The following is a 27,559-nucleotide window of genomic DNA, read 5'->3' on the forward strand; positions in this document are numbered from 1 at the left end:
TTGGCTACATCAGGGTTGTGTGGCCTAATATGCAAAGGAGCTCCTGCTAGAATTCCACCCCTGCCTCTACATAACAACCCTGGACTTCCCGCTTGGTCTCCCATTCAAGTACTCACCGGGGCTGACCCTGCTTAACTTCTGAGGTCTGACCAGAAAAGGATAGCTCAGGCCATCTGGGTCAGGGCCCCTCCCCATGGAGGCTTCAGCGCAAAAAACAAAATGGGGCAAATTGCACCCTTTGTGCTCCCTTTGTGGAGAGCCAGTTTGGTGTAGTGGTTAAGTGTGCGGACTCTTATCTGGGAGAACCGGGTTTGATTCCCCACTCCTCCACTTGCACCTGCTAGCATGGCCTTGGGTCAGCCAGAGCTCTGGCAGAGGTTGTCCTTGAAAGGGCAGCTGCTGCGAGAGCTCTCTCAGCCCCACCCACCTCATAGGGTGTCTGTTGTGGGGGAGGAAGGGAAAGGAGATTGTGAGCCGCTCTGAGACTCTTGGGAGTGGAGGGCGGGATATAAATCCAATATCTTCTTCTTCTTCTCCCCTTTGTCTGCCTCCCCGTTGCCAGCCCTGACAATAGCAACCGTGAGTGCCAGAACGAACAGGGGATGCCGGGCCAGGCGTCCCCACAGGCGACGTATGGTGTAGCAAAGCAATCCGGATGACTCAGCACCACCCTGAACCCTGCACGGGAAGCCAGCTGCGCTCCTGAGGTGCCAGGACTTTAGGTGCCAGCAAACACTCCCTATGGCTCCGAATTAAGTTGTTCATGACTTTTCGCAAACTGCAAAATGAGAGGGCAAACCCGCCCAGGGCCTGAAACACGTCAGGCACGCATGACTGCATCTTCTCCCTTGCGTAGAAAGCTGGTCTGTCAAGCAGAAGGCGGGGCCCGGAACCCTTTTCTTCAGCTCCTGTGGGTATTTTCTCCTCTGCCTTTCTCTCGGAGGGGACAGCCCTTCAAGGCCTTGAAGATGGGGATCCTATCACCTCTCAGCCGCCTCCTCTCCAGGCTAAACATCCCCAGCTCCTAGCTAGGATAGCGAACTTTCTGGTGGCCCTACAGGGGGAGAGCTGGTGGCCCTACAACAAGAGTGGGGCCTGGAGATCTCCAGGCGATGTAACTCACCATCAGATATGGATGCCAGCCTCCAGGCAGCGCCTGGGGACCCCCTGGAATTGCAGCTCGTTTCCAGACTCCCATCAGTCCCCCTGGAGAAAAGGGATCCTCTGGAGGGCTGACTCTGGGGTATTGCGCCCCAACGAGATTCCTGTTTTCCACAGGCTTTACCTCCAAATCTCCAAGAGTTTCCCAATCTGGCAAAAAAAAACACCAACCCATACCCACCAATAGTCGGGGGACCTGGTAAGAAGAAGAATTGCAGATTTATACCCCGCCCTTCTTTCTGAATCAGAGACTCGGAGCAGCTTACTATCTCCTATCTTCTCCCCCCACGACAGACACCCTGTGAGGTGGGTGGGGCTGAGAGGGCTCTCACCACAGCTGCCCTTTCAAGGACAACTCCTATGAGAGCTATGGCTGACCCAAGGCCATTCCAACAGCTGCAAGTGGAGGAGTGGGGAACCAGACCCCATTCTCCTAGATAAGAGTCTGTGCACTTAACCACTACACCAAACTGGCTTTCCCAGAAGAAGAAGAAGAAGACTGCAGATTTATACCCTGCCCTTGTCTCTTGAATCAGAGTCTCAGAGCGGCTCACAATCTCCTTTATCTTCCTCCCCAACAACAGACACCCTGTGAGGTGGGTGGGGCTGAGAGGGCTCTCACAGCCGCTGCCCTTTCAACAAGAACTCCTGCTAGATCTATGGCTGACCCAAGGCCATGCTAGCAGGTGCAAGTGGAGGAGTAGGGAATCAAACCCAGTTCTCCCAGATAAGAGTCCGCGCACTTAACCACTACACCAAACTGGCCCTTTCAAGGACAACTCCTGTCAGAGCTCTGGCTGACCCAAGGCCATTCCAGCAGCTGCAAGTGGAGGAGTGGGGAATCCAACCCGGTTCTCCCAGATAAGAGAGCTCTGGCTGACCCAAGGCCATTCCAGCAGCTGCAAGTGGAGGAGTGGGGAATCAAATCCGGTTCTCCCAGATAAGAGAGCTCTGGCTGACCCAAGGCCATTCCAGCAGCTGCAAGTGGAGGAGTGGGGAATCCAACCCGGTTCTCCCAGATAAGAGAGCTCTGGCTGACCCAAGGCCATTCCAGCAGCTGCAAGTGGAGGAGTGGGGAATCAAACCCCGTTCTCCCAGATAAGAGTCTGCACACTTCACCACTACACCAAACTGGCAGCGCTATCTCCAGACAACAGAGATTGGTTCCCTTGGAGAAAATGGCTGCTTTGGAGAGCGGCGTCCATGGTATTGTGCCCTGCTGAGCTCCTCCCCCCAAACTCCGCCCTCCACCCCCAAATCTCCTGGGATTTCCCAATTTAGAGCTCCCCGGGGTCGTCAAGCTTCAGAGAGGGCCTCCTGGAATTTCGATTGACCTCCAGACTACAGAGATCAGTTCTCCTGGAGAAAATGGCTGCTTTGGAGGGTGGATTCTGTGGCGTTGTACCCCACTGTGGTCCTTCCTTTCTCCAAACCCCGCCCTGCCCAAACTCAATCCTGGAATCTCCAGTAATTTCTTAATCAGAAGTTGGCAATGCTGTCTGCAGCCACCTTCATAGCTTCCAGCCACCTAGCCTAACCAGTTCCCTCCGTATCCAGAGCAGCATGAAAGCAGAGAGACCTGAGGCCATGAGCTCACTCACAACCACACTAGGAGGCAGAGAGGAAAGGGGGCATTTCCTTTTCTCTCCCTCCACCCCAGTGATTTATAGAAAAACATCGTTGCACAAGAGAGCAGGGCGAGGGGAGCCTGAGCCGTTTATGGAAGTTTCAGCCAATCGGAACACAGCACCCAGCAGCTGTGAATTGTAGGTGAGGGGGGGGAGCTTGCCGTCTGATTGGCCGGCTAGGCCAATGCCAGCTGTCCTGAGTGGTTTGACAGAGCGCAGTTGTCATTGGCAGGGTATATAAAGCTGTCACGTTCACTTTATAAAAGTTCTGTCTTAAAATCGATTATGTGCTCGGGAACCAATGCATTGTCTTGTGGTAGAAAGCGTCCTTACAGGAGCGCTATTCCACAAAGGTTGTTTGCATCCTACGGAGAACTGTCAATGGATTTTTTTTTTTAAAAGCTGATTTCTTCTCTGGCTTTTAAGCTATTAATTTTAGATACATGTTCCTGTGACTGAAAAGCCACACTAAGAGGTCGGAACCAAGATAACCTGCCCTACTTGGATGTGGTTTCAAAGGGCAGCTATGTTGATCTGCGGTGCAAGAGCTGGGTTCGAGAGTTAGAGCGGTTCCTCAGTGGAACAGGCTTCCTCCTCGGGAGGTGGTGGGCTCTCCTTCCTTGGAGGTTTTTCAACAGAGGCTGGATGGCCACCTGACAGCAATGAAGATCCTGTGAACTTAGGGTGAGTTGCTTGTGAATTTCCTGCATCATGCAGGGGGGTTGGACTAGATGAGCCCGGAGGTCTCTTCCAACTCTGTGATTCTATATAACTCATTTTCAAGACTTCTGTTGGGTAGCGCAAACCTTATGTCCAAAAGTCAAAGGCCACAGCTCTTGTCTACATTGCAGTCTGTTGCAATAGAAGCACAGCATAGCTCAGGCCTTCAGTCCATCAGAATCGTCAGCTAGCCTTCTTTTCCAGGTTCTTAACTCAATTCTAGTTTTTTTGGCCAGATGGCATCAGGAGATGATCATCTCCAGTAGGTACACAGTCTTGCTGGAACCCTCTAGAAAATTACCTCACCACTCCTGACCTCTTTCCACCCATCCTGTGGGCCGCAGGTTCTCATTAGAAGCTAATTACCATTTCTCCAGCTCTGGCCTTGAAGATGATAAGGGCTGTATAGACTGAGACCAATCAGTAACACTTGCTGGGCAGAACATTGGATTTCTATCTTGCACTTCACTGGAAGTCTCAGAATAGCTTAAAATCTCCTTTCCCTTCCCCTCCCCACAACAGACACCCTGTGAGGTAGGTGGGGCTGAGAGAGCTCTGACAGAAACTGCTCCTGAGAGAACTGCGACTGACCCAAGGTCACCCAGCTGGTTGCATGTGGAGGAGTGGAGAATCAAACCCAGTTCTCCCAGATGAAAGTCTGTGCTCTTCACCGCTATACCAAACTGAACCAATCACCAGGCAACTGAAATCAGTTGTCCTGTAGAAAATGGCTGCTTTTGGAAGGTGGTCTCTATGGCATTATACCCTACTGAGGTCCCTGCTCCCCCCCCCCAAAAAAAATAACTCCAGATATTTCTCAACTCAGACCTGACAATCCAATTTATTGCACTTTTTTTTGAGGGGGGGTGGGGAATATTAGCTCGAGAAATGGCTATAAACGTTAAGAAACGAACGCGCCCCCAGCGTATCATTAGGATTTAAGCAAATAATGGAATGAATGGGAAATCAAACCTAAATGCTGCAGGAAGGCTTCGTTTTCTGTAAAAGCACCGTAAAAAGCTCTTGGCATGTTGATATATGCCGTGGAAAGGCAGCCTCTCCTAAAGAGAGCCTCTATGTTCCAGGAGCAGCCGGTGTGTTGTGTGTTGTGACGGTTGCCCCGATCAGCAGGCCAGTGCTAAATATACAGTCAGCAGGAAGGAGATTGTTAATGGCCAGAACATAAATTCAGAGCGCTTGAGGCCCTCAACTTCCCCCACTCTTACAGCCCCGGGGTTTGTTTCAAAGGAGAGAGGGAGGCACATGCATTGAGCTTGTCGAAGTGCGCACTGGCCCTTTGATTCATGCCACTATCAAAAAGAAGACGGTTGTGATTTGCTCAGCCAAAATACATTCCGAATGTCCACCTATTCTGGCTGGGAAAGGAAGAAGAAGAAGACTGCAGATTTATACCCTGCCCTTCTCTCTGAATCAGAGACTCAAAGCGGCTTACCATCTCCTATATCTTCTCCCCCCCACAACAGACACCCTGTGAGGTAAGTGGGGCTGAGAGGGCTCTCACAGCAGCTGCCCTTTCAAAGACAACTCTGCGAGAACTATGGCTGACCCTAGGCCATTCCAGCAGGTGCAAGTGGAGGAGTGGGGAATCAAACCTGATTCAATTGGGATCAATATCAATTCAATTGGGATTAATACTGGAGATCTGTTTCTATATACCGAAAAATCAGCTTTCTTATTTGATTAGACAAAGATTGGTTGATATTGAATTGCAGGTTCTCAAAAGCCTTGCTAAAGGCAGATGTTTACCCTTGAGTTTGGGGTTTTTACGCCCTGGGTATAGGGCTGAATATCTCACCTGCCTAACCGCCCCTTGGCAACACAGAGCCTATTCACGAGCTAGGTTCAATGTGCTACCACCTGCGATGCTTCTTGGAAGATTCCATAAAACTCCCTATGCTAACAGACTGTGCACTTGGGCATGTCCAGAGATAGAAACTTCAGCCTCTGCATGGGGCTGCCCTTGTGCCGAACCCGGAAGTTGCAGTTAGTGCAGAATGCCGCTGCCCGGTTGTTATTGGGGCTCCCAAGATGGGAGCACATTCGGCCGGGGCTCCGGGTTCTGCACTGGCTGCCAATAATATACCGAGTCCGGTACAAGGTGCTGGTCATTACCTTTAAAGCCCTATATGGCCTAGGACCTGCCTACCTGAGGGACCGCCTCTCCCCACATGTTCCCCAGAGAGTACTGAAATCGGGAACCCAAAATCTTCTCGTTGTCCCCGGGCCAAAGGAAGCCCGCCTGAAATCTACCAGGGACAGGGCTTTCTCTGTAATGGCCCCTTCCTGGTGGAACCAGCTGCCGGAGGAGGTGAGGGCCCTGCGGGACCTTGCTCAGTTCCGCAGGGCCTGTAAGACAACCCTCTTCTGGCAGGCTTATAACTAACCGGCATAGGAAAATGAGTGTAGTTCTATTAGATTTCTGCTAGGTTTTAATGTTTTTAACTGTGTAAAATGTTTAAATTTAATATTTTTATGTTAGATTTTATGTGCTGTGAGCCGCCCTGAGCCACCTTGGTGGGAAGGGTGGGATATAAATCGTAAATAAATAAAATAAAATAAATAAACGTGTGTTCTTCAACTGTGCTTTTTACTCTGACCTGCGCTCCATACTCATCGACCCGTTTGAGTGAGCAGACAGCGAAGCCCGACAAATATAAAATTGTCTTCTTGTTGTCAACTCAGAAGCAATTGGTAATTGAAACCGTTGCAATTTTTTTTTTTTTTTTTGGTTTATCTAGCGTCTAGGAGGTGCTTAACGTATCTGCAAATTATCAAAGATTTCAGGTTTTCACGGCTGGTAACATCATTAGGGTTTGTAGAATCTTTCGGGATCAAGTGCCGTGTTCTACTGGAGAAAATTTTCCTTCCAGACGTTTCGTTCTCAGCTGCGGAGAACATCCTCAGTGGCGTTGCAGCCGGAGCAGGCGCTCAGACCTTCTTGGCTGCTGTGCATTGAGTGGGGCCGGGGCTGCTGGAGAGCTGCTATTTGCAAATTTGCTATCTGCAAATTGCCATTGGATGGATGGATTGGTTCCCTGTTAGGTTCGATATCATGCCAGTAAAGGTTATTGAATATTAATACAGCAGGAGTCCCCTGGACTGTGGACCAGTACTGGTTTGTGGCCTGTTAGCAACCGAGCCACGGAGTGAGGCAGAGCATCCCCGCTACCCGGGTGGATGAAAGAAGCAGCGCAGCCTCGCTTCGAAGCTGCCTCCCTTTGCCACCATCCTCAGCGGGCAGAAAAGGCAGTGCAGCATCAACCTTTGCCTACCCCTCATTTAAAGACCCCCATGGGGGGACAGGGACAGGGCGTGGGCAGGTGGAGGCAGCCCGGGGCTGCAAAAACCCCAGCACCACCATCCCACCGGTCCGTGGAAAAAAATCGTCTTCCATGAAACCGGTCCCTGGTGCCAAAAAGGTTGGGAGCTACTGCTCTACGGAATCCCACAGTTAAAGTTTCTAACCTTCCCCCCCCCTCTCCCATCCCAAGTGGTTGTTCAAGACAAACTGCTGAAATGGCAGAGTTGGCAAAACACAGGATACACTTGTCTGGCCCGGGAGGCTGCTCTTAAATAACCTTCATTGTCTGCCAGTTGTCTCGCAATATACAGGAAGATAGTGATCTCACCCGACACGTGAGCCTCCTCGCCCGCCTTTGCTGGCACAAGCCGAGAGGGTGGGAGCGAGAGACAGAAAATAGAAACACATACACCAAGAAGAAGACCTTTCAAGAAATTGCTTCTGAAAATGGTTGACCTCCGTTTGGGTTGCGGTTTCTCTCTCTCTCTCTCTCTTTTGGCTCCGTCAGCAATATCTGATGTCCAAACAGCTGATCCAGGATAATTTGGAGTGGAAAGAGGGGGTGGGGGGAACCTGACAGAGTAGAGGCCCACTCCAAGTTATAAAACAGTTCCCGACCACGTGGGCCAAAATGGACTCATTCCAGGTTTCCAGGTTTGGACACGCCACGACCGTGAGCAGCCAGACAAAGGAAGAATACAACTTTTGCACTTGGAAATGTTCGAGCCGCCTTTCTCTTTGCAGGCATTGCTGTTTTCTATTTGTGTTTGGGGATGCCGAGTTGGTGTCTGATTATTCCTCCCCCCGCCAGAGAAAAACGTACCGCACATGACACACACACACACACACACACACACCATGCCTTAGAAAGAAGTGCTCTTGCCCAGCTTGTTGCAGCCAAAACTATTCTAGCGCCAGAATTTTCCACTGAAACCTTTTGCTTTCAATTCCGGTGCCTCTTTCCAGCTCTGAGGTTGTGAAATACCTGGAGACTTTGGAGGTGGAGCCTGGGGCGGGTGGGGCTTGGGGACAGGAGGGGCCTCAGCAGGGTCTAATGCCACAGAATTTTCTCCTCCAAAGCAGCCATTTTCTCCAGGGGAACAGATCTTTGCCAACTGGAGATCAGTTGTAATTCCTGGAGATCAAAAGACCCCACCTGGGCATTGGCAACCCCAATAGCCAGCAGTGTTTTCTGACAGTGTGCTGGTGCAGTCTTGGATGAAAACTTCTTTGCTGATTCAAGTTTTGCTGGAGTTAGAGTCCAGGGCTGCCATTTTTCCATAGCTCTTAGCTGGATGGCCTTAAGAACATCAGAGAAGCCATGTTGGATCAGGCCAGTGGCTCATCCAGTTCACAGTGACCAAGCCCCAGATGCACTCAGGTGGTCTACCAGTAGGGCCAGAACTCCAGAAGTCCTCCCAGTGTTGCCCCCCCCCCACTCCAAGAAGAAGAAGAATTGCAGATTTATATCCCGCCCTTCTCCCTGAATCAGAGACTCAGAGCGGCTTACAATCTCCTATGTCTTCTCCCCTCACAACAGACACCCTGTGAGGTGGGTGGGGCTGGAGAGGTCTCTCACAGCAGCTGCCCTTTCAAGGACAACCTCTGCCAGAGCTATGGCTGACCCAAGGCCATTCCAGCAGGTGCAAGTGGAGGAGTGGGGAATCAAACCTGGTTCTCCCAGATAAGAGTCCGCACACTTAACCACTACACCAAACTGGCTCTCACACCAAGAATACAGAGCATCACTGCCCCGGAAAGAAGAACATAAGAGAAGCCATGTTGGATCAGGCCAGTGGCCCATCCAGTCCAACACTCTGTGTCACACAGTGGCCAAAAAAACCCCAGGTGTTATCAGGAGATCCTCCAGGGGGGCCAGGACACTAGAAACCCTCCCACCGCTGCCCCCCAATCATCAAGAAGACAGAGCATCGCTGCACCAGATGTAAGAACAGAGAAGCCATGTTGGATCAGGCAATGGCCCATCCAGCCCTCTATGTCACACAGTGGCCAAAACCTAGGCACCATCAGGAGGTCCACCAGTGGGGCCAGAACTCCAGAAGCCACCCCACTCTTGCCCCCCAAGCATCAGGAAGACAGAACATCACTGCCCGAGAATGTAAGAACATAAGAAAAGCCATGTTGGATCAGGCGAGAGGCAAAAAAAGGTGCCATCAGGAGGACCTCCAGGGGGGGCCAGGACACTAAAGGCCCTCCTATTGTCCCCCCTCCAAGCCTCTGCTAGAAAGTCCTTCTTGCAGCCAGCTGCTTGAGAGTAACCCTGCACTCAATCATCACCAGCAAGCAGCTGGCGTCAGGCCAGGAGACGTGCCCTTTGCCTTCTCTCCTGGAGCTCCATTCTGAGTCTTCATCTCCGGTGCTCAAAGGGTGTGGGCAAAACTGGTGGGCTGGTAATGACCTGGTGCTGGTGGCTCTGCATCAACTGCTGGCTGTGAACTCTGACAAGCCTGCAGCTCATCTTCTGGCTTGCTGGTTTCTGCTGGTTCAGATCTGATTTCCTGAGACTCTTCTTCTCCTGAGGAGTCCTGGCTGACCCACAACACCACCAGTCAGATCTCCAGTAGCCACTCAGAAGTTTTGCTAGGCCAGAGCCCTCCCTGGTGCCACCCACTTTCTAAAAACACTTAGTGGACACCAGAAAAAGGGGCTGGCAGGCGTTGTGGGGCTCAGGGGCACCATGCTGGGGAGCTCTCTCCTTGCAGGAAGGATTCTGTCTTCTTCCAGCATCTAGAGCCCAAGTATGGGGAAAGCAATGTCACTCCAGAGTCAGAAACGACTGGTGCTTGCACAGGGGACCTTTCCTTTCCATGGGGACAGAATAGAAGCCCTTTCCGAAAGCCTATAAGGGGGCTTAGCCAGGGTAGCAAAGCCTGTTTCGATGATATATTCCAGCTTTGACATCTCAGAATTAAGAACATAAGAACATAAGAGAAGCCATGTTAGATCAGGCCAATGGCCCATCCAGTCCAACATTCTGTGTCACACAGCGGCCAAATATATATATATATATATATATATATATATATATATATATATATATATATATATATATATATATATATATATATATATATATATATATATATATATATATATATATATATACACAAACACACACACACACTGTGGCTAATAGCCACTGATGGACCTCTGCTCCATATTTTTATCTAACCCCTTCTTGAAGGTGGCTATGCTTGTGGACGCCACCACCTCCTGTGGCAGTGAATTCCACATGTTAATCACCCTTTGGGTGAAAAAGTACTTCCTTTTATCCGTTTTAACCTGTCTGCTCAGCAATTTCATCGAATGCCCACGAGTTCTTGTATTGTGAGAAAGGGAGAAAAGTACTTCTTTCTCTACTTTCTCCATCCCATGCATTATCTTGTAAACTTCTATCATGTCACCCCTCAGTCGACGTTTCTCCAAGCTAAAGAGCCCTAAGCGTTTCAACCTTTCTTCATAGGGAAGGTGTTCCAGCCCGTTAATCATTTTAGTTGCCCTTTTCTGAACTTTCTCCAATGCTATAATATCCTTTTTGAGGTGCGGCGACCAGAACTGCACACAGTACTCCAAATGAGACCGCACCATCGATTTATACAGAGGCATTATGATACTGGCTGATTTGTTTTCAATTCCCTTCCTAATAATTCCCAGCATGGCGTTGGCCTTTTTTATTGCAAACGCACACTGTCTTGACATTTTCAGTGAATTATCTACCATGACCCCAAGATCTCTCTCTTGGTCTGTCTCTGCCAGTTCACACCCCATCAACTTGTATTTGTAGCTGGGATTCTTGGCCCCAATGTGCATTACTTTGCACTTGGCCACATTGAACCGCATCTGCCACGTTGACGCCCACTCACCCAGCCTCAACAGATCCCTTTGGAGTTCCTCACAATCCTCTCTGGTTCTCACCACCCTGAACAATTTAGTGTCATCCGCAAATTTGGCCACTTCACTGCTCACTCCCAACTCTAAATCATTTATGAACAAGTTAAAGAGGATGGGACCCAGTACCGAGCCCTGCGGCACCCCACTGCTTACCGTCCTCCACTGCGAAGACTGCCCATTTATACTCACTCTCTGCTTCCTATTACTCAGCCAGTTTTTGATCCACAAGAGGACCTGTCCTTTTACTCCATGACTCTCAAGCTTTCTAAGGAGCCTTTGATGAGGAACTTTATCAAAAGCTTTCTGGAAGTCAAGGTAAACAACATCTATCGGGTCTCCTTTGTCCACATGTTTGTTCACCCCCTCAAAGAAATGTAACAGGTTAGTGAGGCAAGATCTTCCCTTGCAGAACCCATGCTGAGTCTTCCTCAATAACCCGTGTTCATCAATGTGCCTACTCATTCTGTCCTTGATAATGGTTTCTACCAACTTTCCCGGTATTGAAGTCAGACTGACTGGCCTGTAATTTCCCGGATCTCCTCTGGAACCCTTTTTAAAGATGGGGGTGACATTTGCTACCTTCCAGTCCTCAGGAACGGAGGCAGATTTCAATGAAAGATTACAGATTTTTGTTAGAAGATCCACAAGTTCAACTTTGAGTTCTTTCAGAACTCTCGGATGTATGCCATCCGGACCCGGTGACTTATTAGTTTTTAATTTGTCTATCAGTTGTAGGACCTCCTCTTTTGTCACCTCAATCTGACTCAGGTCTTTCAACACCCCTTCCAATATTAGTGGTTCTGGGGCGGGCAAACACTTCTCATCTTCCACGGTGAAGACGGAGGCAAAAAATGCATTCAGCTTCTCAGCCATTTCCCCATCCTCCTTCAGTAATCCTTTTACCCCATGGTCATCCAAGGGCCCCACTGCTTCCCTGGCTGGTTTCCTACTTCTAATATATTTGAAGAAATTTTTATTGTTGGTCTTTATGTTTTTTGCAATATTATTTTTAATGTTTGTTTGTGACTCACAACAGCCTGGAACAGTGACTGTGAACATTTTGGGGTCATTACCGGGTCCAGTTCAAGGTATTAATTTTGACTTTCAAAGCCTTGCGCAGCCTGGAACCAACATACCCGAAGGATCTTCTCTTCCCATACATGCCCCGGAGGGCCTCCCTGGATCTTCTGATAGTCCCCAGCCCAAGAGATGCCCATCTTGCCTCTACCAGGATCAGGGCTTTTTCGGTCCTGGCCCCGACCTGGTGGAATCAGCTCCCTATGGAGATCCGGGCCCTACCTGGCTTGTTGGCCTTTCGTAAGGCCTGTAAAGTGGAGCCGTTCCGCCAGGTTTTCGGATGAGGTGGTGGGCATCTATCTGTTAGATCGGTCGGCCTCCCCTACTGTACTGTACTCCTGTACGGCTGTACTATTCTTCTGTGCTATTTTGTAGTACCATTCTGTTGTGTCATCCTGCTGGACCATCCTGTTGTACTTTACTAAATATTGTAAGGTAAGGTAAGGTAAATTTGTTTTTGTATCCCGCCCTCCCCCACCAAAGGCAGGCTCAGGGCGGCTCACAGACATGGGGCAACCATGATTCAATAAAATACAATCAAGACAAAAGCAGATTAAAATATAATTAAGTCACCGTTATGACTTCGTTAAAATAGGTAAAACAGCTATTATAAATTAAAATTAATAGTTAAGGTGCTACAGTTCACAGTCGTATATAAGATGGCTAGGTGGCTACAAGTCGATTTAGCCGGGTTCTATCTTAAAAGCAAGCTGAAAGAGGATGGTTTTGCAAGCCCTGCGGAACTGATTCAGGTCCCGCAGGGCTCGCACCATCTCTGGAAGTCGATTCCACCATCGGGGGGGCCATTGCTGAAAAGGCTTGCTCCCTCGTTGTTTTCAATCTAGCCTCTCTTGGCCCGGGGACTTTTAAAAGGTTTTGAGAACTAGATCTCAGTGCTCTCTGGGGAACTGGGAAATATTGTCACTGGTTCTTGTTATGATTGTAATTTTGTTGTGATTTTATTACTATTTGTGTTGTACTCCGCTCTGAGACCCCAAATGGGGGAATGGGCGGAATAGAAATAAACTAATAATAATAATAAATAATAATAATTCTCCACAGCTTTACTTGCAACGGTGTGCTTTGTGATTTCTATGAACAGACGCGGGGGGGGGGGGGGGGAGAGAACCGTCTGATCTCTGCAAGGCAGCTTTCCTCAAATTAGCCACATCAGATTTCATGGGTCTTTATCCCAGCACGTTTGGTTAACCTTGTTAAGGCCGCATTGTCTTCACCTTTCGATAAATGGATATTGTTGGCTGGGGGGAGCCCACCCACCCCCCCGCCACACACACGCTAAATATTGAAACATGGTCCTTTATATCCTGTCGGAAAGTGGAAAACAAAGACAGAGAGCTCGATGCGTTAACAGGACTAAAGGACTAATTAGTCACTTGGCACTTGGCTTTCCATTATCTCTGACTAGGGTTGCCAAGGAACTGATATGTAGCCCTTTGGCTCATGATCGGGGTTGGAGCGAAGGTGGATAAATAAGAGGCCCGGAGACAGGAAAGCATCAATTAACTATTCTCTTGTCCAAGGGCTAATTTATTGAAATGACAATGTAAACCAGTGTGCCTGAAATGAGAAATGGTACACACTACTAAGATGTTCTAAGATTCATCTAAGGTGTTCTACGATAATATTTCAGGCTTTACCTTGTAGGTATACAACTAACATTGTAGACATAAAAGGATAAATGTGCTAGCCAGGGGTTTTCACAACATTTATCGTGCAGGCGTGTTGATTGGAGATCTTTGATCAGCTGCGGCTGCCTATTCTCGCAGCGGTTGGCCAAGTTTTTTTGTTGCTCGATGTATGAAGCAGATCGAGGATTTCACTGTGGGCTTGTGTTTTGATGGTAGATTATGGGCTGCACTTCAGTTGTTAGGATGGCAGCTAAGCCATTTTAGGCAGCAAGAAAGGATGAAATAAGCAGGTTTAGCAAGTTGTGAATTCTGTCAGATCTACATGTTCTCTAACTCTGTATTCCATTTTGTGGAGCTCCCTTTAATTCCTTCCTTCCTTCCCAGATTCTATATGAGATTCCAATGCGAAGGAGATTTCTCCCTTTCTCCTAAATTTGGCCACCCCAAACTGCTTTTACCCTTAATGGGAGAAGGCTGCTTGGGAGAGTTGGTTTTTGATGGGGAAATGGAGTCAATGTGGTTTGAGGCTGGTGATTTTCAGCAGGAAAGCAGGTAGAACAACGGTAATTTTCTTTTCTTTTCTTTTACTGACTTCATTCCTACCTCACCTTCCTCCCCGTTGGAGACCCCAGGCAGCTTACATCATTCTCCTCTCCTTTTCATCCTCACAACAACCCTCTGAGGTAGGTTAAGCAGTGAGTGTGTGGCTGGCCCATGTTCACCCAGACAGCTTCTGTGGCACAAAGAAGAAGAAGACTGCAGATTTATACCCCGCCCTTCTCTCTGAATCAGAGACTCAGAGCGGCTTACAATCTCCTTTATCTCCCGCCCCACACACAACAGACACCCTGTGAGGTGGGTGGGGCTGAGAGGGCTCTCACAGCAGCTGCCCTTCCAAGGACAACTCCTACAAGAGCTATGGCTGACCCAAGGCCATTCCAGCAGGTGCAAGTGGAGGAGTGGGGAATCAAACCTGGTTCTCCCAGATAAGAGTCTGCACACTTAACCACTACACCAAATTGGAAGAAGGAAGGAAGGAAAGAAAGAAAGAAAGAAAGAAAGAAAGAAAGAAAGAAAGAAAGAAAGAAAGAAAGAAAGAAAGAAAGGACTCCACAAAATGGAACACAGAGTTACCCAGAACATGTAGATCTGACAGGATTCACAACTTGCTAAACCTGCTTATTTCACCCCTTATTGCTGCCTAAAATGGTTTAGCCGTCATCCTAACAACTGTAGTGCAGTCCATCGTCTACCATCAAAACACAGGCCCACAGTGAAATCCTCGATCTGTTTCACACATTAAGCAACAAGAAAACCTGGTGAACCGCTGCGAGAATGGGGAGCCGCAACTGATCAAAGATCTCTAACGAACACGCCTGCACGATAAAGGTTTTGAAAACCCCTGGCTAACTCAAGGCCATTCCAGCAGCTGCAAGTGGAGGAGTGGGGAATCAAACCCGGTTCTCCCAGATAAGAGAGCTCTGGCTGACCCAAGGCCATTCCAGCAGCTGCAAGTGGAGGAGTGGGGAATCAAACCCGGTTCTCCCAGATAAGAGAGCTCTGGCTGACCCAAGGCCATCCCAGCAGGTGCAAGTGGAGGAGTGAGGAATCAAACCCGGTTCTCCCAGATAAGAGAGCTATGGCTGACCCAAGGCCATTCCAGCAGGTGCAAGTGGAGGAGCGAGGAATCAAACCCAGTTCTTCCAGATAAGAGTCCGCACACTTCACCACTACACCAAACTGGCTCGAAGCAGAGATTCGAACCAAGCTCTTCTACATACGAGTCTGGCACTCTTAAGAAAGGCAGTGCGAGACTTCTTAAACTCGTCTGGCAGCTCAAGGGCACCAAGCGGCCACTTTCTATTTCAGGAAGTGCTAATGCTTCCCTGGGAAGAAGCATTTACCAAAATCAACATTTCTGAATCTTAAAGAGTTGGATCATGCAATTTTCCACCCGAGTTTAAAAAAAAAAAAAGCCAATGAGGTCCAGCGAATGCAGCAGTGCATGGAAGAACAAAATTAAAACAATTAGCAGTGAACTTCTCCCCTCCCCAGCGCCCTTCTGCAGGGCACGCAGGGTCCCAGAAAGGTTAATGGCTCTAGTTGCTCTCGGGGTCCACACAAAGGCACTCAGAGGCCAGGAGGGTGAGAATCCATGCGCACCAACATTCATTAACGTGGGGCACAGCCCACAGCCGGATTTCTTGTGACCGGCCTTGTGCGGACTGGCGGCTGCGCTCCAGAGTCCCTGGTCGCCTTTGAAAAGGAAACAAAATGTAATGTGCTCAATGACAAGACGTGTTGAAGGCAACATACTTTATTAGCTGGTAGATCACAAGAGGGCGAAACGTGGTCCGGGTCCCAAATATATACATGCCCCGGAACAACCCTCCATCTGGCCAGGTCCAATCCTGGCCAGTTAAACTTCCCGCCACAGATCTTGATAGGCGGAGCGTATCAGCGAGCTACATCCGGGGACCAGTGGGTTTCCCCTGGTCGCCTCTGTGGCGTTCGCTGTGTTGTACCCGAAGGCTTGGATGCAATACATAACACAAAATAAACAACTGTTCTCTACCTAGACAATAAAAAATGGTAAGGGTAGTCCCCTGCGCAAGCACCAGTCGTTTCCGACTCCGGGGTGACGTCCCATCGCAAGGTTTTCATGGCAGACTTTTGACGGGGTGGTTTGCCGTTGCCTTCCCCAGTCACCTGCGCTCATCCTAGACAATACATGGGTTCGAAATCTGCAGCCAGTGGCACCTTTAAGACCAACAAAGTTTTATTCAAGGTATGAGCTTTCGCGTGCATGCGCGCTTCCCAAGTCTTAAAAAGGTGCCACTGGACTTAAATTTCGAACCCATCTATCGTCTGGAAACAGAATATTTGTTTATTTCGTCTCCTGAGGAAGCACATGTGCACATAAAGGCTCATCCTTTATAAGAACATAAGAGAAGCCATGTTGGATCAGGCCAGTGGCCCCTCCAGTCCAACACTCTGTGTCACAGAAGAACATAAGAGAAGCCATGTTGGATCACGCCAATGGTTCATCCAGTCCAACACTCTGTGTCACAGAAGAACATAAGAGAAGCCCTGTTGGATCAGGCCAGTGGCCCCTCCAGTCCAACACTCTGTGTCACAGAAGAACATAAGAGAAGCCCTGTTGGATCAGGCCAATGGCCCTCCAGTCCAACACTCTGGGTCACATAAGGACATAAGAGAAGCCCTGTTGGATCAGGCCAGTGGCCCATCCAGTCCAACACTCTGTGTCACATAAGAGAAGCCATGTTGGATCATGCCAATGGCCCATCCAGTCCAACACTCTGTGTCACATAAGAGAAGCCCTGTTGGATCAGGCCAATGGCCCTCCAGTCCAACACTCTGGGTCACATAAGGACATAAGAGAAGCCCTGTTGGATCAGGCCAATGGCCCATCCAGTCCAACACTCTGTGTCACATAAGAGAAGCCATGTTGGATCATGCCAATGGCCCATCCAGTCCAACACTCTGTGTCACATAAGAGAAGCCCTGTTGGATCAGGCCAGTGGCCCCTCCAGTCCAACACTCTGTGTCACATAAGAACATAAGAGAAGCCATGTTGGATCAGGCCAGTGGCCCATCCAGTCCAACACTCTATGTCACATAAGAACATAAGAGAAGCCATGTTGGGTCAGGCCAATGGCCCATCCAGTCCAACTCTCTCACATAAGAATATAAGAGAAGCCCTGTTGGATCAGGCCAATGGCCCATCCAGTCCAACACTCTGTGTCACATAAGAGAAGCCATGTTGGATCATGCCAATGGCCCATCCAGTCCAACACTCTGTGTCACACAGAGGCCAAAAAAACCCAGGTGCCATCAGGAGGTCCACCAGTGGGGCTAGAAGCCCTTCCGCTGTGTCCCCCCCCCCCAAGCACCCAGAATACAGAGCATCACTGCCCCAGACAGAGAGTTCCATCTATACCTTGAGGCTAATAGCCATTGATGGACCTCTGCTCCATATGCTTCTCCAATCCCCTCTTGAAGCTGTCTGTGCTTGCAGCTGCCACCACCTCCTGTGGCAGTGAATTCCTTTAATTAAACTTCGTTGGTCCTAAAGTTGCCACCAGACTCACACTTTATTCTGCTACTTCAGACCAACACACCTGCCCACCTGAATAGATGGGTTCCATAGCCGTAAAGGTGGTCAGTAGGTGTGTTTAGGCAGTGGGAGCTTTTTTTGGGGGGGGGGAGGTTGTTTCGCAGATCAAGCTAATGTTTAGCCCATCCCAGAAGCCTATGGGCAGGGAATGTTGCACATGGCTATGTGGGAAAGAGTTGGATCCAACCCTTTTTGAAGCTGGCCAGCAAAAGGGCTGCAAGAACACCCAAGGTGGGGGCCCCTGACCTGCCATTGCAAGAGGCAGGGTAGCAGCAGAAAGCACTTGGTGAAGTTCAAAACCAGCATGCTTTTAGAATTTCACAGTTTGGATTGAGTGTGGGATTCAAAGGCTGCAGTTCAGCAAGGCTGTCATTTCCTTCTGGGTCTAAAGTGCCTCAGAGTACGTTCCTTGCAATGAAGGGTGCCAACTCCAGGCTGGGAAATTTCTGGAAATTTGGAATGGAGTGGTGGAGACTAGGGAGCAGTTGCTGCATTAGTCTAGTGAAGGTCCATCAAGTCCAACATCCTGTCTCAGAGAGTGGTCAAGCAGTTCTTCTGGAGGGCCAGCAACAGGGCACAGAAACTGAGGCCTTCTTAAAAGCATAAGGAGAGCCCTGCTATGTTAGACCAGGGAGGGTCTATCTAGTCCAGCATCCTGTCTCACACAGTGGCCAACCAGTTCCTCTGGAGGTCCAACAACAGGGCACCGAGGTCGAGGCCTTCCCCTGAGAAGAACATCAGAAGAGCCCTGCTGGATCAGACCAGTGAAGATCCATCTAGTCCAGCCTCCTGTCTCTCACAATGGCCAACCAGCCCCTCTGAAAGTCCAACAACAGGGCACAGAGGTTGAGGCATCCCCTGAGTAGAAGATCAGAAGAGCCCTGCTGGGTCAGACCAGTGAGGGTCCATCTAGTCCAGCCTCCTGTCTCACACAGTGGCCAGCCAGTTCCTCTGGAGGGCCAACAACAGGGCAGAGAGGCCGAGGCCTTCCCCTGAGAAGAACATCAGAAGAGCCCTGCTGGATCAGACCAGGGAAGGTCCATCTAGTCCAGCCTCCTGTCTCACACAGTGGCCAACTTCTTTCTCTGGAGGGCCAACAACAGGGCACAGAGGTCGAGGCAACCCCTGATAAGAACATCAGAAGAGCCCTGCTGGATCAGACCAGTGAAGATCCATCTAGTCCAACCTCCTGTCTCACACAGTAGCCAACCAGCTCCTCTGAAAGTCCAACAACATGGCACAGAGGTTGAGGCATCCCCCTGAGAAGAACATCAGAAGAGCCCTGCTGGATCAGACCAGTGCGGGTCCATGCAGTCCAGCCTCCTGTCTCTCACAGTAGCCAACCAGCTCCTCTGAAAGTCCAACAACATGGCACAGAGGTTGAGGCATCCCCTGAGAAGAACACAAGAGCCCTGCTGGATCAGACCAGTGCGGGTCCATCTAGTCCAGCCTCCTGTCTCACACAGGGGCCAACCAGCTCCTCTGGAGGTCCAACAACAGGGCAATAGAGTGTGAGGCTTTTCCCAGATGTTGCCTCCTGACACTGGGTTTCAGAGACTGACTGCCTCTGAATGTGGAAGTTCCTTTTCACCAGCGTGGCTAGTAGCCACGGATAGACCACTCCTTCATATCTCCAGATCCTGTTTGGAGGTAAGTAACCAAGCACTACTCATGTTTTACTCCTCCACAAATCTCAGTTCTGAAGCGTCTTCCTTTTCTTTGTACATGAGCCTAGGCATCTTTGATTGTTTTTCAAGAGGAGAAAAAGAGAGGGAGGGAGGGAGGGAGGGAGATGTGCACGAATGTCTAACAAGTACAAGATGTACCTTCTGTCTGGGTCTAGTTGTAATCAATCACTACGTGATGCTCTGCTTTTCGCCTGCAGGGCTGCTCTTACCTTCCAACTGGTTTCAGAACACCATACAAGCTATTCCAGTCAAGCAGAACATGAGAGTGATCCTTTTCCTTCACAACTTTGCTCGTGCGGGAACGGAGACACGCCGGGGCGGCAGAGGTGGGCGGTATCAGGGCCAAAGTTTGCCATTCCTGGCCTCTGTAGTTCTCAGAACAAACAGCGGATTTCAGGAAAACTAAAACAGTCAACGTTTCGGGGTCGGCAGCCGGCTTTGTTACGGCTAAACAAATTAGGGCACGTGCTCTAGATTCCCACAAATTAGTGCTGAATTTACTGTAAAAAAAAAAAAAGGAATTCTAGGAGCCAGAAGCTCCGTGCAGAACTTTGGAACCGTAGCTGTAAAACAGCCTCCATCTGTGTCGTGAACAGATGTCTTTCCCGAAATGCAAGCCGACTCCTACGCAATGGACTCTTTTCTTTCCGTCTCTGAATTCCCTGTTACCCTCGCAAAGTCCCAATAAAACTCTTTCACGGGTTCCTCTTTAAATAAGATTTAGAGCCGCCACCGAATTCTTCCCAAAAGTAGAACTTCGGCTTGGTTTCAAACTTTTGCTTGGATGGGTCTGGTGGCGGTTTTCCAGGAGACACAGAACTCAGACCGGCAGCCTGTGAGCGGGAATCGAGCTGGGTTTTTTCATGCAGTCATTCCCTCTGTCTTTCACATTACACATTGTGGATATATTTGGGTACGCTTTGTAGTCTCATTTTCTCACTGCTGTCTAATCCTCTTTTCAAGCTGTGCGTTCCTGTGGCCATCACTACATCATCAAATGTGAATCCCACTTTTAAATCACTCCCTGTGCATACCAGTAGAATAATAAGGCAGGAATAGACTTCAAATCCCATGATGCAGTGTAAATGTGAGCAAACTGGAAACTCATGAAGGCAATTAAGAACTGTCTAAGGAATACTGGCACTCTGTGGAACAGGGGTGTCCCAGGGGCCACATCAGGCCCCCAAAGAGCTCCTATCTGGCCCCTGAGCAACTGGTTCTTGTCTGCTTCCTTCTCCCTCTCTCTTGCTTTCTTCTGCATCACAGCTTGCTTTGTAAGGCTTGCTCAATCACACAGGAGATACAGAGCAAAACCTCTATTTCCTCCATTGGTTGAGGCTCCTCGCCCTCCTGGTTCCCTGGGGAGGGAGGGAGGGAGGGAAAGAGCCAGGGCTTCCTTTGCCCAGTTCCCTGGATCCCCTGGGAGAAATACAAAGAAAGCAGCTTTAAGGCCAACACATGCTAATGTTTTCAGCATGTTTTATTTTAAGGTGTGGGGTTTTTTTTGGTCATGTTTGTGTCCTTTAAAAGGTTTATATCTCTGCTACCTAATCTTAAATAGGTACACACGTGGCCCGAAGCGACATGGCCAGGCTCAGCCCGACGAAGTCTCATTTATATCAGATCCGGCCCTCATAACGAATGAGTCCAACACTCCGTCTACGTTTAACTGATGAGAGGAAGGGGTCAAAAGTGTGTGTGTGTATGTGTGTATGTGAAAGAGAGAGAGAATGAATTCTCTTAAGCTTTTCTCTCTGAGCTCCTCTTGCATATGAAGGTACAATATCCAACAGGGTTTTGGGAGACAAGAGCTCAGCAGGATCAAAGGCCATAAAATTCACCCATGAAAGGAGCCATTTTCTCTTAGAGAACTGATCTCTGGAGATCATCTATAATTGCATGAAATCTCCAGGTCCCACCTGGAACTTGGCAACCCTACATTATGCCTTGCTGAGATTCCCCCTCCCCCCTTCCAACATGGCTTCTCTGATGTTCTTATGTTCTTTGGAAGCAGCGTAAAGCCTCCCTCGGTGTGGAACAAAATAGGAGTCAAGTGGCACTTTTAAGACCAACTTAGTTTTATTCAGAATGTAAGCTTTCGTGTGCTTACATTTTGAACAAAACTAAGTTGGTCTTCAAGGTGCGACTTGTCTTCTGTTTTGTTCTACTACTTCAGACCAACACATCTGACTACTTGGATCTCTCGGGTGTGGGTTGGCCTTCGTACGACAGGGGTTATATCGCGAAAGGACTGGGGAAATTTCCAAAGAAGTTATAATTGTATGGTCTTTTTCATGGAGCAGGGAAGACTGTTTTAATCACTTGCTCAAGGCTGGCTCTCAATAAATATACAAACAAAGTAAACTGGTCCTTGGAAAAAACCCTTCAGGCTTCACCCAACGTTTGTTTCTGTCTGATTGTCCTTCATATCACTAACACTGAATCGGAGACGTTTCTTCTCATGGGAAAAGCCCAGAAGGCAAGGTCATCCCTTCCCATCCCTTCCCTTCCAAGAATATTAATAACCTTTGCAGCTACCAAGAATATTCCCGCCTTCCTTTACTGAATATTGGCAAGAGCTTGCTGTGGTTTGTATAGGCCTCCCGGGAGACTCGAGAGGAGGAACATCCACACCTGCCATTTGGACATTGCTGTAAACACTTTGTCACGGAAGGTCTGGTGAAATGCATTTTGTAAAGTTTCCAACCTGGACTTCTCCCAGAATTACAGTCAATCTCTAGACAACAGAGGTCCACACACCTGGAGAAAATGGTAGCTTCGGAGGACAAACTCTATAGCAGGGGTGGCCAACGGTAGCTCTCCAGATGTTTTTTGCCTACAACTCCCATCAGCCCCAGCCATTGGCCGTGCTACTGTTGGCCACCCCTGCTCTATAGTATACCATCGATTCTGGGTGGAATTCCTCACCCCTTCCATAGGCGCTGCTCCCAAATCCCAACTGTCTAGGAATTTCCCAGGCCTGAGGCCAAGGGGACTTGCATCTGAGCACTGTACAAAGAGCGCTTTCCTCTTCTCGCTACCGTGGAAGGCGTGTTTTCTTCTCATCGTCGTTCCGAGCCTCGCCTAAGGGGAAACGGTGAAACAAAGAAGCCCAAAACCCTGGGGATCCTGCCAGGCTTGCAGAAGAGACCCATGACCACCTCTGCTTCCCACCTCGCCCGCCTCCACTCACTATGCCAACAGCCTGACGAAAGCCTGCAGTCCAGGCGGAAGGAGGGAAGCGTAGGGTTAAGATTTTTGAAATACTAATAACAAAGAGAGCATGGCTGAGAGCCAGTGTCCCCGAACGACTCCTACTCTCCGGCCCACTCCAGAATGACGTTGGCAGCCTCTGTTCCTTCCCTCCCTCTCCCCAGAGGCTGAGCCGCCCAGCCCAGCTTTTCGGCATCAAAGAGAGGAGTCTCTCCCTCCCAGCTGCCTCCTCTGCTTAAATTTCCAGTTGGTTTTATGAGCTTAAAATCCTTTTGTCTCTGTGTTTTAAAAGGAAGCAAAGGAGAAGTTTGGGCAAGAGCTACGCAGGGAGTGAATCACGGATGCCGTGCCAAGTTCGAATTGCGAGGGAGGGAATAAATATCCTCCACGAGACATGAAAGCTACGGCAAAGAAGGGAGGGGGGGGCGAAAGCTGCGATTCAAAGAATGCTTGTTTGGAAGTGACGCCCTTTCCACCCAAAGGGAATTACAGTACTTCTCAATAAAAATGTTAGAGTTGTTGAAGGCACCATCCCAAAGGAGTATTGTATGTCCTGTGTACAATGTTACTTGAACTCTCTTGACATTTCTCACCCGCGTCAACCCTAATTCATTGGATTACTGCAGCCAGGGTGGGCGCCTGGAGGAGTCAACCAGGAGCAGTCTAGGGCAAGGTGAAGGGCATTAGATCTGGGGGGCAATGAAAGATGGCAGAGCGAGTGACCAACAGAATACCCAGGATCCCTGGAATTGTCCGGCGCAACTCCCACCAAAATGACTCGAAGCAGAACAAGAGCATACTCCCACACGCTCTACACAGATCGTGACCAGCGTCAATTTGTTGAGAGAGAGTGTGCCAAAATACCTTGCAGTCAGACAGCCTTACAGTCATTCAGGACAAAATACTCTACCTGAACAAATCCAGTTACCACTCGTTGAACTGAAAAGCAGCCTCAAGGGGTTTTGTTGCTAGAGTCCTCCTGGCACCCTGACCCATATTTTCCTTGATAACAGCAAATACAGATATGAGCCACAGCCCTGATCGGTGTTAAAAGGTATCCACATTGTTTATACTTTCTCACATTAGCATTCATTTAGTGCGGTTAACACATTTCCAAGATTCTGCCTCTCTCCGTTGACAGAAGAAGAGAAACGGAGAGATGATTTGCCAGTGTCTCAGGAAATCTCAGTATACACTTTGTTTTCGACAGCAGTCGCTCCCCACCTCAAGTCCCTCCCACTTGTAAATGAGCTAGATTCGAGTCAGATACAACGAAGGGAAACATATTGTGGGTCGCTAAGGTGCGGCTGGACTCGAATCTAAGCCTTCTGCCAACACAGCTACCCTCTAAAACTGTCTTCAGGGAAGGCACTACATTCAGCCCCGTTGATTGGAAATCCATTGTTATCCGATGAAGGTAGCTTTGATTCTCAAAAGATTACGCCCTGGAAACCTTGTGGGTCTCTAATGTGTTCCTCAACTCGACTCCAGCTTTTTTACTGCAAATCAGCAGACCACTAACAAACGCATCTCTCTTCTTTCCCCTTTATTTTATTTCTAGACCACCTTTCTACCGAAGCTGACCTCAGGGCGGCTTAGCAAGAACAAAGCAAATCATGCCGTGTCCTTCAAATATCCCACAAACACAGCAGGCAACACCAAGAGATGCAAACGTTGCCACGAGATTCAATAAACCCCAAGATCATTTCAAAGAAACGAACTTGGCACTGAATGGGGGCAGGTCTGCTGACTTTAAGGCAGTGCCGGAAGCAGAGTCAGCGCCTGGAAATAGAGGACTGGGCTAGAAAGCAGCAGTAACAGAGACGGTGAAGAGGGAGCGGGACCTGTAGCAATTGCTGTGCCTGTTGTGGATGTGCTTGGCTGAATTACCTGCTCCAGCTGCAAAATAAGTTATGAGGATAGCTTTCACGTTTACAGTTTCAAAGGGTAGCCATACTGGTCTGCAGCAGAAGAGCTAAATTCAATTCTGGTAGTTCCCTTGAGAGCAACGAAATTTTCAGGGTTACGAACTTTCGAGAGTTAAAGCTCTCGAAATTGTGTCGGTTTATCAGCCGCTACTGGGCACAAATCTAGCACATTTACAGTCGCTACTGTAAGTTCCACTACATCTCAGTTCGTTAAGTATGATGTCTTAACACTGGTCAGTTTGTCCCCCCCCCCCTGCCCATTAGAGGTCAGCCCTCAGGCCAGCCCATAACTAACCTGTGTGAGTCCTCAGGTGAGCTTTCAGGTGGGAAGACTTGCCGTAAACCTTTTCACACCCCTCATAGTGGCATTTATGCTTTTTCTGAGGTAATTCAGGGTCAGGCCGGCATCGCCCTCTTCTGCTCCTTTGTTTAGGGCTCGGTGTTTTCGTCGCTGCCAAGCTGGTAGGTGTGGCCGCTTTCCCTCCTCCACGTTTGCCGGCCGGCAGGAGACTTTCTTCCCCAAACTTTTCACAGAGAAGCGAAGGGTTTTCTCTCTCCCCTCTGTCGGCGCTCTCTGCTTTCTCTAACTTGGGGGATGAAGGTTTTGGAACATGCTGGTTTAGGTCAGCTAGAATGCTGGCCACCGCATAGACGGAGGCTCCACCTGGATTCTCTTTTCCAGAGTCTTTCCCTTTGCATTTCTTGTCCCGGGTTGCGATGGTGAGAGACGAAGCCATCACAGTCGGTTGAAGGGTCGGCTCTCCCGCGGAGCCGTGGATGATCGCCCGATTGGACATGGAGACAAGGCACTCAGCCGCAATGTAGGCAGCAGTTGCCATCTTTTTCACACCTCTGCTGGCGTAGCAGTCAACCGCAACCTTTCCTTCGGTGCTCACTTAAAAAAAAAAAACCACACACGCACAAACACCTGTAGATCTCCCCGTACCGAGCTTCTAAGTTTCACAGCGCCCAGAGAAGTACTTTGTTAGCAAGGGTCACACCCAGTTTCTCTCTTTCTCAAGAGGAAAGGCAGCCAGAGAAAAGATAAAGCAACGCAAAACCCCATCCGGAACAGCTTGTCTCTTGGAACAGAATTGATGGCAATCGTCTACGACGACAAGCTAGCAGCCCTTCCAGCCTTCCCATCGCATACCAACGGCATAACCCAGCTCGTCCGTTATTGCTCCTCGGATGATTTCAGACCCCACTGCGTGGGGCGGGCATGCGTGTGCGTGGCTCTGCCAAACATCTGGCTGTGATGTCACGGAGCAGCCGCATCCTGGGTTGATCAGGTTAAGCGACAGACGGAGAGTTCAGCTGCTGCTGCTTCTGCTGCCACCGAAGGAGACAGGCAGCAAGGAGAGCAGCAGCACGGAGGATTATGCAGACGGCAATGTGGCCGGGAGACCGAGCTTGGCAAGAGTATGAGTAAGTTAAATGAAAGGAAGGAACCGATTGGTCCGGCCCGGGCCAATCAAAGCAGAAAGAGCTGCACTTGCAAATTTCTATGCACTAATGAATTTCTTTCTTTTTTTCTCTCCCTGCATGACCCAACAGAAGGCAAGACGTTCAAGATAAGTCTTTGACTCCCTTTTTTTTTTTTAATAACGCGAAACAAAAATATATATCCTTAGAGAAAGACGGCTTCCTTTCCCCTGCGAACGCCAGCGCAGCAGACGTGCAACCGAAAAGCACTCTTGATGCACGCATCCGTCACCATGACTGGAATGAATTATGGCACAACTTAAGGTGCAATCGTTAAACTGTTAAACTCTTGTTTGTTTTCAGATGCATTCCTTGGGCAGCGCCTCAAGCACTCCGGGGCACAATACAGTAAGCTGTTTACTAGAATGGAGGAATTTAACAGTCCTGGAGCCCTCAGAGCCTAACATTATTTGAAATGCTCCCTTAATGCCAGACCACGAATGCTTGATGCAGTTATGGCATACCAACGAACCCACTGCAAAAAAAAAAAATGGCTTCTCTGATATGGGGCACAGAAGACTTGCTTGAACTACTTTGCTCTCTTCACCAAATCTTTCCAAATTTCTCAAAAGCCACTCAGTAGTCTGCCGTGTGCCCTGAACTGGTTAGGCCAGGCTATTCTGACCTTATCAGATCTCAAAAGCTAAGCAGGGTCAGTATTTGGATGGGCAACCACCAAGGAAATCCAGGGTTGCTATGCAGAGGCAGGCAATGGCAAACCACCTCTGGTCTTCTCTTGCTTTGATTACCCAACGGGGTTAACTTGTCAGCTGTGACTTGACGGCACATTCCATGCTCACAAACTGTTGTGTGCTACCAAGTTCCGTTGTCGGCCTGCTGAAATGCCATACGCAAGAATTGCTGTCCAGTCCACCACCACAAGCAATCAGCACATGACACACTGGATGGGAGCATACTTTTTTTTTTTTTAACAGAGAATTTATATGTACCTGTACAATTCAGCAGAATGTTTTTAGCTAGTGCTTGCCATTGACTGGCACTTAAGAACCTCAGAAGAGCCCTGCTGGGTGAGGCCGTTGGTCCATCTAGTACAGCATCCTGCCTCACACAGTGGCCAACCAGTTGCTCTGGAGGGCCACAAACACGGCAGAGAGGCCAAGGCTTTCTCCTGAGAAGAACATCAGAAGAGCCCTGCTGGGTCAGACCAGGGAGGGTCCATCTAGTCCAGCCTCCTGTCTCACACAGTGGCCGGCCAGTTCCTCTGGAGGGCCAACAACGGTGTAGAGGCTGAGGCCTTCCCCTTAGAAGAACATCAGAAGAGCCCTGCTGGATCAGACCAATGAAGGTCCATCTAGTCCAGCCTTCTGTCTCACACAGGGGCCAGCCAGTTCCTCTGAAGGTCCAACAACAGGGCAGAGAGTCTGAGGCCTTCCCCTGAGAAGAACATCAGAAGAGCCCTGCTGGATGAGGCCAGGGAGGGTCCATCTAGTCCAGCCTTCTGTCTCACACAGTGGCCAACCAGTTCCTCTGGAGGGCCAACCACAGGGTAGAGAGGCTGAGGCCTTCCCCTGAGAAGAACATCAGAAGAGCCCTGCTGGGTCAGACCAGTGAGGGTCCATCTAGTCCAGCCTCCTGTCTCACACAGTGGCCAGCCAGTTCCTCTGGAGGGCCAACCAC

The 27,559-nt window shown here is 49.3% G+C and overlaps 1 protein-coding gene across 1 annotated transcript in view; it reads right to left on the reverse strand.

Moving 5' to 3' along the window:
* KLF13 (KLF transcription factor 13) overlaps positions 1-25,845 on the reverse strand; it is a 42,279-nt gene extending 16,434 nt beyond the window's left edge. The window contains exon 1 of the mRNA XM_060260289.1: positions 24,732-25,845. Within this exon, the coding sequence (XP_060116272.1) occupies positions 24,732-25,275 (544 nt within the window). The 5' untranslated portion in view covers positions 25,276-25,845. The remainder of the gene's footprint in view (positions 1-24,731) is intronic.
* Between the last annotated feature and the right edge of the window lie 1,714 nt (positions 25,846-27,559).

Source organism: Heteronotia binoei, chromosome 19 (assembly GCF_032191835.1).
Source record: "Heteronotia binoei isolate CCM8104 ecotype False Entrance Well chromosome 19, APGP_CSIRO_Hbin_v1, whole genome shotgun sequence".
Lineage (NCBI taxonomy): Eukaryota > Metazoa > Chordata > Lepidosauria > Squamata > Gekkonidae > Heteronotia > Heteronotia binoei.